This window comes from Trichosurus vulpecula, chromosome 1 (genome assembly GCF_011100635.1).
Source record: "Trichosurus vulpecula isolate mTriVul1 chromosome 1, mTriVul1.pri, whole genome shotgun sequence".
Classification (NCBI taxonomy): Eukaryota; Metazoa; Chordata; class Mammalia; order Diprotodontia; family Phalangeridae; genus Trichosurus; species Trichosurus vulpecula.
In genome coordinates this window covers 541,508,267-541,522,795 of record NC_050573.1, presented here as the reverse complement: position 1 = coordinate 541,522,795, position 14,529 = coordinate 541,508,267, and the positions used below count along the sequence as shown (strand labels likewise).

Here is a 14,529-nt window from a genome sequence, read left to right as displayed (position 1 = left end):
CCCTAGAGGGCAGGTTTCTGGGCCAATCACTGTATGTGATTTCTTCTTAGGGTGGTGATGGTGATGGTGATGGATATGGGCCATAATATGACCTTTAAGCCTTCCTGACCACCAACAGATAGAACAACCCTCATCTGTCACTTATTGCTGTTCTGAGTCACCATCTAACCGCTACTTGACTTCCTCCACTCTAAACTTGCTATTCTGATTGCAATTTTCTGTCCTTCTACTCTTTTGATGCCTTTACTCTTACCATAACAGTTGCTCTCCGGAGACTCTGTCAACCCTTCTCTGGCCTCACATTCTTCCTTATATCTTGTGTCTATGGTTTGTTGTTGTTGTTCAGTCATGTCCAACTCTTAATGATTCTGCTTGAGGTTTCCTTGACAAAAATACAGGAGTGGTTTGTCTTATCCTTCTCCAGCTTATTTTACATATGAGGAAACTGAGGCAAACAGGGCTAACTGAGTCAGGGTCACACAGCTAGTAAGTGTCTGAGGCCAGATTTGAACTCAGGAAGATTAGTTTTCCTGACCTCAGGCCAAGTACTCTATCCACTGAATCACCTGGCTGCCTGCATCTATGGTTAGATGCTAGCTACTTCAATAATGCCTTTTACTCCACCGCTGAATCCCTGACCCTGTTTTGTCAACATCCACCCAGGTAATTCTGCTGCCTCCATCCTACTCCTGAGATGCTTAATGTGTGCTAAGAGAGAAAATCATGAAATGGTACTGATCATGTCAGGAGATTCATGCTTCAACCGGACCCTCACTGATGCACATTCCATCAGTGCACCCTGGCAAGGAATCTGCTACACAGGTTCTCCATGTCTAGTTGATTGTCTTTCAGATTCCCTCCATTAGCTATTTCACATCTTCTCTTTGCTCAGACCTCTAACTCTACTCACTCCTCGCAAATGATTTCCTCATTACTTTACTGAGAAAAATGAAAACATCCTTTGTAACTTTCATGCTTCTATTGCTCCAAACTCTTAAATATCCTTTCCTTTCCTTTCCTCCTTCCGTTCAATCTCAAAGGAAGAAATGGCTCTCCTCCTTGACAATTCAATAAACGTGTATTTCCAAAGCTAACCCTTCCACCTGTACCTTCAATCCTATCCCCTCCTATCTCCTCCATGACCTTATTCCATTAATCATCCCTCTCTCTCATGCATTTTCAATCTCTTTCTCTGCCGAATCCTTACCCTAAGCCAACAAACATACTTTTTAAAAAATCCTTGATCCAAAAAAACTCCTTCCCTTAAACCTTTTTCACCTCCTCAAGTTATCATCCAATCTCTCTCCCTTTACTGCCAAACTTCTAGAAAGAAGAATCCAAAGTGGGGACTGGGGGAGGTTGCTTTGCTGCTCTATGTGTCTTTGTTATCAAAGTTTTATTTCTCTTTTTTGTTTGTTTATTTAATTGGAAGTGGGGAAGAGGAAAAAAAGGATACTTGTTAACTTTTTTAATTAAAATTTTTTAAATAGTAAGAGTAGTTTATACTAAATGTTTCTTCTTCCCCACCTTTCCCACTCATACATCAAAGCTCTACAGTCAGGCTTCCATGACCACCATTCTACAGAAGCAGTTCTCTCCAAAGTCATTAACAACCTCATTAATAAATCCAGGTTGTTATTTTTTTCTGTCATCTTTGTTATGGACTCCTCTGTGGTATTTGACACTGTGGACCAGTCACCCTCTCCTCACTGGTCGTCTCACTGAGCTGAGTTTCTGTGACACCGTGCTCTTCAGAATCTGCTCCTTCCCTATCTCCTATGCCAGCTTATCATCCTCTTCGGGTTCCTTAAATACTGATATCCCATAAATGGAATTTCCATTCACAACTTTCTTTTCTTCTTTCTCTACAATCTTTCCCTTGGTGATCCCCATTATCAGCTCTATGAATGAATGAATGAATGTGTAAAGAAGGAAGAATATGATTCCCTGTCCTCCAACTCTAGTGATTTAGTCAAAGAATTTAGTTAGTCATGGGTAACGAAGTTTTAATGTGGTAACAAGGTGTTTAACTGTAAAATGTTGGCTATATCCAGTGATTCCTTTATAAAGTTTGAAAACCTCTCTGAGAAAGAGGGGAAGAACACGGTTGGCTGAGCTAACAAATCAGCCATACCTCTGGAGGCTTTAAATAGCTAAGCCCTGGGGTGTCTAGAGGAGTCCAGGCTCCCGAGTGGTTTGTGGAGAAGGGCCATTCAGGAGGGGAGAGGTTTTCCTCTTTCCCCTCTTTTGGTCATGGTGTCCAGCAGTGATTTGCCCAAAGGGAGACATGCCACCACACAGTTTGTGAGTTTACCAGTTCAAGAGAACTTAAGACACAGTGGATGGAGCAGAAAGACTCCAGACAGACAAGGCTACATAGAAGCAGTCAGTCAAGGAGGAAAAATCTTCAGAGTGTGATCTCTGGCAGCAGAAAAGAGAGCCTGCTATGAACTCAAAAGAAAGCTAATCCTGGCAGTTGACAGTTGAATTGTGGAAAGGATAATCCCCTGAAATCCCAGATTAAGAACCTCTCCAGCAGATACAGTGAAACCAAGAGTTGCTGGACCAAGAGAAGGACCTTCAGGACCTACGGTACCAGGAGTTATGAGTTGCCTTTGCCACACACATATCCTACACATGTTCCTTTCTAATACCGCATTCTGAGTCCACTCTTCCCATGAATTCTGTGTGTATTTATGGGAAAATATACCCCAGGTAAATACAAAACATTCCTCCTATAAACCTGGGATGTGCTCTCCCACAATTACACAGTCTATGGCAAGAGAGATAAAGGAATGATGAGTGGAGCCATTATAGGGGAATAAACTGACACATTTTTATAGGAACAATGGCAATATTGATTTGATTATGGTTCTAGAGCTGGAAAGAGAGGATCAGGTAAATGCATGGCAGCAGAGCACATGGCAAGAAAGATATACAGGGTATAAAGTGGAGCACAACTGGGGCTGGCTAGGTATAGTGGGCCGTGTGAAACGCTCACTTATCAGGACAGTGCAGACCCTAAAAGAGGAGTTGGAGTGAAAGAAGTGAAGTCACCCAGAGCATGGCCTCTAGTAAGGAAGGTCCAGTACGTAGGTAGCTGAAGAAGATGGTTTGGAGTGAAAATAACCATCTATTTAGATGGATCCGTAATTTATATCTCTACTCTCATTTTCTCCCTGATCTCCAGAACCGTATTTCTAGCTACCTGCTGAATATCTCTACCTGAATATCCCAATAGCACCTGAAACTCAGCATGTCCAAAACTAAACTCCTTATCATTCCCTAAAAATCTGTCCCTCCCCCATAATTTCTCCATTTCTGTTGATGGAATCACTGTATTCCCAGTCACCCTGTTTGATTCTTCCCTCACCTCCAAACGTCCAACCAATTGCCAAGTCATAGAAAGCCTACCTCTGAAATCTCTCTTCAGTTCATCCCTCCTTCCATTCCCACTACTCCTGCCCAGACTCTGGCCCTCATTTCTTCTCACCTAAACTAGTTTCCCCTCTGCCCATGCTTATTGCCTCAATTTCTTTTTCTTGTCATTTTTAGCTAGCATTTCTGAAACTATATCAAATATTAGTAGTGACAATGAACAATCTCCTCAAATTGGAAAGACCTCTACTGTTTCTGTTATTGTTTTTCTGTCATTTTTGACTCTTGGTGACCCTTTTTGGGGTTTTCTTGGCAAAGATACTGGAGCAGTTTGCCATTTCCTTCTCCAGTTCATTTTATAGATGAGGAAACTGAGGCAAATAGGGTGAAGTGACTTCTCCGGGGTCACACAGCTAGTAAATGTTTGAGGCCCAATTTGAACTCAAGATGAGTCTTCTTGATTCCAGGTCTGGTACTTTATCTATGGTGCCACCTAGCTACTGTTTCTATATTTGCTGAGATAATACTACCTCTTTAATTTAGATAGATACTATTTGGAACATTAAGAAACCATCCATTTATTCCTATGCTTTTTAATATTTTTAACATAAGAGTACTATATTGTTGTCAAAACTTTTTATGCAGGGGCAGCTAGGTGGCTCAGTGAGTAGAGCACTGGTCCTGGAGTGAGGAGGACCTGAGTTCAAATCTGGCCTCAGACACTTGATGCATGTACTAGCTGTGTGACCTTGGGCAAGTCACTTGACCCCAACTGCTCTGCCAAAAAAGCAAAAAAAAAAAACAAAAAAAAAACTTTTTATGGATCTATAAATGAGCCCTATCCTTTCAAAATTCTCCCACAGAGGAACAAGAGATGTAGGTGAATTCCCCAAATTGGCTCCCCTGGGAAATCACTTTCAGGATCCAACAAACTGAAAAAAAAAATCAAAGGTCTTAGTGGACTGTGAGTTCTATATAAGTCAATAGTGTTATATGATAGCAAAAAGAAAAGAAAAGAACATCTAATGCAAACTTAGGTTGCATTTTAAGAGAAACATCATAGGGATGTGATAGTGTCTCTGTACTCTTTCCCAGTCAGACCATATCTGAAGTATTATGTTCAGTTCTGGGCATCATATTTTAGGAAGGATATTGATAAATAGGATATCACTAAGGGCAACCAAGCTATTGGAAGACCTCAGGTCCATGCCATACAAAGATCAATTGAAAGATAATTAATAGACCAACATCTTACACCAAGATATGGTCAAAATAGGTACATGATTCAAACATAAAGGGTGTTACCATAAGTAAATTAGGAGAGCAAGGAATAGTTTATATGTCAGATCTATGGAGAAGGGGAAGGAGCAGGTTCTGGAAAGTACAGTATCACAGAAACTAAGCTCAGTGAGACTATCATTGAGGAGAGGGTGACTGGTCAACAGTCTCAAATACCACAGAAGAGTCCACAACAAAGAGGACACAAAAAAATGACAACCTGGATTTACTAATGAGGTGTGACTCTCCATAACTCCATTTGGGGTTTTCTTGGCAGAGATACTGGAGCTCATTTTATAGATGAGGAAATTGAAGCAAACAGGGTGAAGAGACTTGCCCAAGGTAACACAACTGGTAAGTATCTGAGGCTGAATGTGAACTCAGGTCCTCCTGCCTCCAGCCTGATGCTCTGTCCACTGCACCACCCAGCTGCCCTATGATAAAAGTATTGACTGCCACTAATATTATCACTAAAGAAGAGTTTAATGAGAATTTTTGACCAAACAAGAGAAAGAGGGAGTATTACAGGAAGTAAAATGGATAATCTTAATTACATTAAATTAAAAAGACTTTGCACAAACAAAACCAATGCAACCAAGATTAGGAGGAAAATAGAAAGCTGGGAAGCAATTTTTACAGCAAGTGTCTCTGATAAAGGCCTCATTTCTCAAATATATAGAGAACTGAATCAAATTGGTAAGAATACAAGTTATACCCCAACTGATAAATGGTCAAAAGATATGAACAGGCAGTTTTCAGAGGAAGAAATCAAAGTTATCTACAGTCATATGAAAAAGTGCTCTAAATCTGTTGATTAGAGAAATGAAAATTAAAACAACTCTGAGGTACCACCTCATACCTATCAGATTGTATAATATAACAGAAAAGGAAAATGGTAAAATGTTGGAAAGGGTGTGGGAAAATTGGGACACTAATGCACTGGAGTTGTGAATTGATCTAACCATTCTGAAGAGTAATCTGGAACTATGCCCAAAGGGCAACCAAACTGTGCATACCCTTTGATCTAACAATATCACTAGTAGGTCTGTATCCCAAAGAGATCATTAAAAAAAGGAAAAGGACCTACATGTACAAAAATATTTATAGCAGCTTTTTTGTGATGGCAAAGAATTAGAAATTGAGGGGGATGCCCATCAATTTGGGAATGATTGAACAAACTGTGGTATATGAATGTAATGGAATACTATTATGCTATAAGAAATGAGCAGGCTGATTTCAGAAAAACCTGGAAAGACTTATATGAACTGATGCAAAGTACAGTGAGTAGAACCAAGAGAACATTACAGTAACAGCAACACTATGCAAAGATCAATGATGAATAACTTAATTCTCAGCAATATACAATGACTCAAGATAATTCCAAAGGACTCATGATGGAAAATGCTATCTACATCCAGAGGAAGAAGTGATGTAGTCTGAATGCAGATCAACACATACTAATTTCACTTTATTTTTTTCATGGTTTTTTTCCTTTTCATCTGTATCTTCTCCAACAACATGGCTAATATAGAAACATGTCATACATGATTACACATATATAACCTATATCAAATTGCTTACCATTTTAGGGAGGGGCAATAGAAGGGAAGGAGAAAATTTGGAACTCAAAAATTTTTTAAATGAATGTTTAAAATTGTCTTTATGTGTAATTGGAAAAAAATTTTTTAAACTATCTTAAAAAAAGACCACTAAGGTCTCTTCTACCTCTGAGATTCTGTGCAATTCTGTGATTCTATGACAATATAATTTAATATTAGCACTACAGTATGTCCCCTAAGATATTATGGTCTGTGAGCTTCCCAGAATTAACACATATGAAACCTATAGATGAGAGAATAACAATATTGAACTTATTACCAATGACATTTATATAACAAAGATCAAATGTTATCAATTCCAATACCAAAGAAGAACAACTAATAAATTTATGTATTACCCCCTATTCAAATTTAAATAATTAATTGTCCATTTTGTCAAATGCTTAATTGCTTAGATTACAGGTTCATGCTTTGATGACCAGTTATTGGCATCCATTAATAAATGTGTTTGGATTTTATAGGTGTGTTTGAATGTCACAAATCTTATATTTCACACCAGGGAACCAAGTTCAGTCAGCACTTTCCTGTAGTATACCTTGCATAAGGCATTACTTTAACTGAACTTCAGAAACAGAAGTAAAAACACCAGGAGCATGAGTCACACTTAGTCATTTGCTAATTGTTCATTCCTTCAGTGAACATTGGCCAGCCATAACATTTACCTTCAATCCAAATTTTTTGGTTTACTCCTGCTTAGGATCAGAATTCTGCCAACAGTGATGTAGTTAAGCTCCTTAAAGAGATTCAGAAGGCTAAGAATATTCTCAGCACCATCAAAGAGATGTACCAGAGCAAGACTTGTGAAGCATTCACCAACATGGCACGGGAAGTAAGTACTGAGCCTCTCTGACCTATGTTTCTATACCTTTCTGCTGACATACAGGTTCAACATTTGCCAAGGAAGCTTTTGGCATATCATGGGACATTTTACCCAGAAGGAATATGTAGAGAGCCTCTGAAAAATTATTTTTTTTGAGTCTTATCTAAGTGTCTACAGGAAGAAAGGCCAGACTAACAGGATTGCTCCCAATGGGTAGTTTGTGTACCCAAAGTTGAACAATCCAAAGTCCTTGCCATCTGATGTGGATCTAAAGTTTTCTGAATCTGGTTCCCATGGAAACAAAATCAGCCTTCATCCACCAAAACAATAAAGCCTGATTCTTTTACTTTCTCTTCATTTTCCCTCTTCGATGTGCCCCAGGGAAACCAAAAAGGTTTTTTACCACTTTTGGTCATTTTCACTTCCATAAGAAGAGAACTGCAAGTGTTCTCTGCTCCCCTCATGACTTCCATGGGAGGAGGCTTCATATTACTGTGAGATGCCTTGAAGAGAATTCTTCTATTCTCCTGCCTCATTTAGAACAATCCCAGTGCTTTGTGAGTATAATTAATGGGAACTTGAAAACAACTTAATAAGTCAGTTGTTTACTAGAGCCTAGTGTTAGGTAGAGCTTCAAAAGCCCTTTCTTTTTCTTCATTTCATATTAATGGGCACAATAAATATTGCATGTCATTTTGGCTTAATAGAAAACACAGCTGTTGACAATGCAGGATTAAGAATGAATACATACATTATTCACCCATTATACTGGTGCATGTGGGGCAGCAAGGTGGCATAATGGATAGAGTCCCAGACCTGAAGACAGTAAAACTCATCTTCATGAGTTCAAATCTGGCCTCAAACACTTCTAGCTATGTGACCCTGGGCAAGTCACTTCACCCTGCCTGCCTCAGTTTACTCATCTGTAAAATGAGCTGGAGAAAGAAATGGCAAACCACTCCAGTATCTTTGTCAAGAAAACCCCAAAGGGGTCACAAAGAATAGGACACAACTGAACAACAAAAATATTGGAGCATAAGTGAACAAAGGCATTTTTTAACATAGCACAGCAGAGGTGAAATAGCACTGGACTATAAATGTGGGTTTCAATCTTGACTTTGTACTATGTGTTCAAAGTCAAGTCAGTTATCCTCTTTGATTGTCAGCTACCTTATCTTCAAAATGAAGGGGGTAGACCAGGAGCTCCCCTCTTTGCTGCTGATTCCAAGTAGGTAGGAGTCGTGGTGCTACATGTTCTAAAAGTGGTTATATCACATTCATCGACACTTTACCATGATATAAGGAGCATATCAAAAGATAACAAAAAAAGAAAATGACGAATGCTAGAAAGGATGTGGGAAAATAGCTATATTAATGCACTGTTGGTAGAGCTACAAACTAGCCCAACCACTCTGGAAAGCAATTTGAAACTATGCCCAAAAAACTATTAAACTACACATAGCCTTTGATCCAGCCATACCACTACTAGATCTATACCCCAAAGAGATCCAAGAAAGAGAAAGAGAACCCATATGCACAAAAATTTTTACACAGCTCTTTTTGGGAGGCAAAAAATTAGAAACTGAGGAGACATATCGAATTGGGGAATGGCTGAAGAAGTTACAGTATATGAATATAATGAAATACTATTGTGCTATAAGAAATGATGAAGGGGATGGTTTCAGAAAAACCTGGGAAGACTTGTATGAACTGATACAGAGTGAAGTGAACTGAACCAGGAGAACAATTTATATAGTAACAGTAATATTTTAAAGAGATTCAACTTTGAAAGACTTAGTAACTCTGATCAACATAATGACTCACCACAGTTCCAAGGACTTATGATGAAACATGCTTTCCAACTTTAGATAGAAAGCTGATGGACTCAGACTGTGGACTGAAGCATAGTTTTTTTTTTCTTTCGCTATCTTTCATTTTTTGTTTTTGGAACATAGTTAATGCAGAAATTTGTTTTGCCTGACTATACATATTTGTAATAAATTTGACTTTTCTTGCACTTTCAATGGGTAAGGGAGAAGGAGGGAGAGAATTTGGAACCAAAAATAAAATTGTATAATAATAAATAAATTGAATTTTAAATAAATTTTAACTTTAATACAATTGAAATTTATAAAATAAATGTTTTTATTTATAAGATTGAATTTTGAAATTGATTTTTTAAAAACAGAGCATAGTAAATGAGCAAGAGTTTATGTTTTTTCTTTTCCATGCATGTATATTTTCAAACATAAATATCAATGTTGGTGAGGAAGGGAGTAAAGAAAGTACTGACAATAAAGTTGTTGTGTAGGCTACAGAAATGGGGAGTGAGGACTGTACTAGATTTCTCATTGGGAATTCTAGCAGTCCCTGGTGAAGGTAAGGTAGAGAGGGTTGGGGTAGTTGTGGTTAGCTTAGAGATTTACCAAATATGGTTTCTAGGTCTACTGGTAGATACCAATCTAATGGTTGAGGACTCTTGAGTTTTTAAAGTCCTTCCTAGCTCTAAAATTGTTTGATTCTATGATATTTTGTGCTCAATTTAGATTTCTGCAGAGTTTACAAAACTGCCAATATCCAGCTTCTTACCCAAGCCTCCAAAGCATGACAGCCCCCTCAAAATTAAAATCCCAAACTTCTTGACAAGAACTTCTGCAGACTGGCTGAAGACAAATGGATTGAACGGTACTTTCCTCAGGAAGTGGACAAAAATAACTAAATGCTACCCATTAGGTCTTGGTAAAAATGCACACACAATATGCCCAACATACATACACACATATGTATATATACATATATACATACATACATACATACATACATACATGCATGCATGCATGCATGCATGTATCCTGAACTTTATTGTCTTCACAGCCAAGAAGTTAAGCCTTTACCAAGTTTTAGCTCCTAATGCATTCTCTGCTGTGGAAGAATTTGTGCCCATTCTCCAGAAAACAGTATCTTCAACTCTCCATGAGGTAATTCAAGACATCCAGAATGTGTTAATGGAAATAATACTGCATCTGATAGAGAGCATGGGTTAAAATCTTGACTCTGCTTCTCACTACATGTGTGACCTTGGATAAATCATTTAAATTCTTTGTACCTCAGTTTCTTCATCTGTAAAAGATGAGAATTAGAGGTAGCCTCTAATTTTCCTTCCAATTCTAAATCTAACAAACCCTTTTCATAGAGGATGGTGTGCTCCATCTCATGGTTTGTTCCTTCAACATGTAGAAAAGCATCAAAGAGAGCACCTTTTTTTGGTAGCTAGATGCTATGCATTTTATCAACCTATCTCCCGAGTACCCCCGTGCTGCTGATCCCAAGGAGGGTGAGGACACAGTGGTGGTTGCTATAACCTTAAATGTGGTTGCAGTTGATCTTCCTGCTCCTCATCATAATACCAAGAGGTCAGTGCACAAGTAAGACTTGACCCCATTTTCCTATACTGTTCCCCTGCCTGCAGAAAGCAATGATGCAGTTTGAATGGCATGATGGAACCGTGAAGAATATCCATGTGGACCTACCCCGTCTGTATGACTATCAGGTCAGTGATTGGCTTTTGGCCTGATCTAGATACACACACACACACATACACACACACACACACACACACACACACACGCACGCACGCACGCACGCACGCACACATGCACACACGCACAGGAAAAGTGGGAGAAGACAGACAGAGGAGGAATAAAAAGCACTGGTAGAAATCCCTTATGTAAATAACCTCTGTGCCTTGAAGATAGCGCCCTCCAAACTGTTTTCACCAACTTCATATAGGGACTAGGAACTTTTCAGAAAATGCTTTTTGGTCCCATGACCTGTGTCGCCATTTTTCTAGTTGTTGAAATAGAAAAGTTTCCCCATTGCCTTTATCTGTCTTTTTTAAATTCAAGGCCAACTTATTCAACTATCCCACGTAAGTGGTGCAGTGCATAGAACACTGGGCCAGGAGTCAGGAAGACTTGAGTTAAAACCAGCCTCAGACATTTACTGGCCATGTGACTCTGGGCAAGGTATTTACCCTCTGTCGGCCTCAGTTTCCTCATCTGTAAAATGCAGAAAATAATAGCACCTATCTTTCAGGGTTGTTGTGAGGATAATACTTGTAAAGCACTTAACCCAGTGTCTGGTACATAGTAGGTGCCATGTAGTAGTAGAAGTAGTAGTAGTAGTGGTGGTGGTGGTGGTAGTGGTGGTGGTAGTAGTAGTGGTAGTAGTAATAGTAGTAGTAGTAGTGATAGCTATTATTTATAGAGTGCTTACTATGTGCCAGCACTGTGCTGAGCACTTTACAGTTATTATCACATTTGATCCTCACAACAACCCTGGAAGGTGGGTAATATTATCATCAACATTTTTACAGATGAGGAAACTGAGGCAAATAGAGATTAAATAACTTGCCCAAAGTCATTTAGCTAGTAATTGTCTGAGGTCTGATTTGAATTCAGGTCTTCCTGACTCCAAAGCCAGCACTCTACCCACTGCACCACCTAATGCTTATTCCTTTCCCTCCCTTTCCCAATGGGATTTGTGGTGGTGGTTGTTGTTATTGGTATTATTATGATGATTATCATGGAACCTGATCGGGGGAGTCCCCGGACCCTACCACAATACTTACCCCTCCCCCCGCTGCCTTAGTTTGCCTTCCTTGGGACACAGTTGCTCATTGAGTCTGTCTGACCTGTGGGTTTGTAGAAGCAGCTCAGCAGCGCCATACGGACCTATGAGAGGCGGATTGAGTGGCTTTCCATCTCCAGCAGGAGAATCTGGGGCATAGTCTGTGAAAAAAGGTATTTTCTCCTGTGTGGTTCCCTGTCTCCTTCATTATGCTTTCTGTTACGTGGCACTTCATACATGGCAAATTCTCATTAAACTCTTCATTAGTGACGGTATCAGCGGCAGTCAACACTTTTATCATAGGGCAGCTGGATGGTGCATAGGAAAGACATCACATTCAGCCTCCGACACTTACTGGCTATGTTACCCACCCTGTTTGCCTCAGTTTTCTCATCTGTAAAATGGAGGTGATAATAGCACCTGCCTCCCAGGACTGTTGTGAGGATCAAATGAGATGATGTTTGCCAAGTGTTTAACATACCTTTAAAATACTAGCTATTATCATTTTTTGTCACCATTGTCTCCCCCACAATGACTTTTAGTTGCAGGATGATTGATTTCTAGGGCTTTGAACCAAGGAAATAGAGGTCGGTTTACTCATTTCCATGCCTCAGGATATGATCATGCTCTATCCCAGTCAAAATGTTCCATATTTTGAGACTTCTGGAGGAAGAGACAATACACCCTTCACAGGACACTTTTTCTAGTATTAGAGCCATACCTTTATTGGCTTCAAATTGTACAAATTTTGGACAGTGCTGAGCACAGCTCATGAAATTCCCCCTGGAAAAAACTTTAAATAGTAAAATGGAATAAAATAAACATTAGCCGAGAGATTCGATTCTCCTTTTAAAGGTTGTGTTTCTTTTTAGGGTGGTTATACTGGTGGATATCTCAGTGACTAATTCCATGTACATTATTCATATCCAACATTCCTTAAGACTTCTGCTTGAGGAACAATTGTCAAACAAGGATTGCTTCAACATCATTGCGTAAGCTTCTGATGATGGGAGTAGGGTTATATTCATTGGGAGGGAGTCTGTGCAAAGAAAGGTTACTAGCAGCAAGATAAGGATAGTGAGAGAGATTAAAGGGACTTAACGTCATTTGACGGTCATCGCTTTATCTGATTTGGATGATCTCCTTTTTAGCTTTGAATTATTAAGTGGTTGCAGGAGTCTATTGGGGCAATGGTGATAGGTGGCCCCAAAACACACGGCTTGATCAACCAGGATAAAATGTAACCAAATTCCATGGCTGGCTTTGTTCTGATGACTCCTATGCTGCGATATAAAAAAAAAAAAAGGCACAGATGGACTATAAGTTTCACATTTGCCTTGTTTCATAGGATCTATTGTTCCAGACCATGAATTCAAATGGAGAATATTTAAAGCTCATGATATTACAAAGACACAGTTGTCTGAATTCCTGCTTTACCCTAGTTCTAACCAGTCTTAGTAAAATATCATAATAAAATCTCAACTAATTCATCTGGAAAGTTATATTCAGCTAAGACCTTCCCCCCAAGAAAAAAAATCACAGAAAAACTATTTTTACTATATTCTCCTTTAATAAGAATGAAACAAATAACAATAAAATGTTTGTGTCAGAGACTTATTTTTTCCCAAAAAAGCACTTCCTAGGCTATTTCCCAGGATCAGCACATATCCAGTCCAATCTCCTATACCTTCTATAGCTAGGGTACTATAGAATGACCCCAAAACACCAACTTATCCCCCCCACCCCTGCCAAAAAGTGCAAATATGTGCATCTGTTATATTTTTGAAGGCAGGAAAGTTGACTCATGGATTTTAGATCCTCAACAATAGTTAGCTAGGCCCCCTATTCCCTTGTTAATCGAGTTTTGTTCTGTGCGACTATGTGTGCACTTACGCATATGTGTTCACTTAAAGAGATGTTTTAACTGTGGTAGGAGTCGCTTTTCTTTTTTTGTTCTATACCAGTTATTGCCGCTAGGTGGCACAGTGGATAGAGTTCTGGACCTGGAGTCAGGAAGAGGAGTTCAAATCCATCTTCAGATACTTACTAGATGCATGACCTTGGGCAAATCACTTAACCTCTCTGTTCCTCAGTTTCCTCAGCTGTAAATGGGGGAAATAATTGGACCTACCTCCCAGGGTTGTTGTGAGATTAAAATGAGATATTTGTAAAGCGCTTAGTACAATACCTGGCACATAGTAGGTGCTACATATGTGCGAGCTATTATTATTATTATTATTATTATTATTATTATTATGATGTCCCTGTTAACTTGCTTTAATACAAAACAAGCTCCAAAACTATTTGGAAAGACAGCATGAGGTAGTGGATATCAAAGCCATCCTCCTAAACAGAAAGACCTCTGTTCATGTCCTCCCTCTGACACATGTTGATTGACCATAAGTTGCAGAGGTATTGACCTGAGTTGGAAGAAAGAGCCTTCTCACCCTGGAGTTTTCTCTTATACCACTAAATCATTAGTCCAATCTCTATCCCTCTCATTTTAAATAGATACCTACATTTTATTTCCCAAATGACCTTTGGTGTGCCCCCCCCCAAAATCTCAAGAGATGAAACGGAGATAACTACTGCCATTCTGCCTATCTCACAGGGTTTATTGTCAAGATTGTATGAGATATATAGGAAGGGATGAGGACTGATTTCATTGTTAGAGGGAGATCCCAGGTAAGGAAACTCCCTCCACCAGTGCAGTTTGGCACCTTCTCTGCAACATATAGTCTTAGCACTAGAATCCAGAGCCCTGAGAAGTCCAGTGACTTGCCCCAGGGCCATAAAGCCAGTATG

At 39.2% G+C, this 14,529-nt stretch overlaps 1 protein-coding gene across 1 annotated transcript in view; it reads left to right on the top strand.

Moving 5' to 3' along the window:
* VWA3A (von Willebrand factor A domain containing 3A) overlaps nucleotides 1-14,529 on the top strand; it is an 82,823-nt gene that overhangs the window by 39,355 nt on the left and 28,939 nt on the right. Inside the window, 7 exon segments of the mRNA XM_036748921.1 lie at nucleotides 6,973-7,104; nucleotides 9,642-9,780; nucleotides 9,970-10,073; nucleotides 10,565-10,645; nucleotides 11,803-11,937; nucleotides 11,939-11,964; nucleotides 12,597-12,716. Of these exon segments, the coding sequence (XP_036604816.1) occupies nucleotides 6,973-7,104; nucleotides 9,642-9,780; nucleotides 9,970-10,073; nucleotides 10,565-10,645; nucleotides 11,803-11,937; nucleotides 11,939-11,964; nucleotides 12,597-12,716 (737 nt within the window).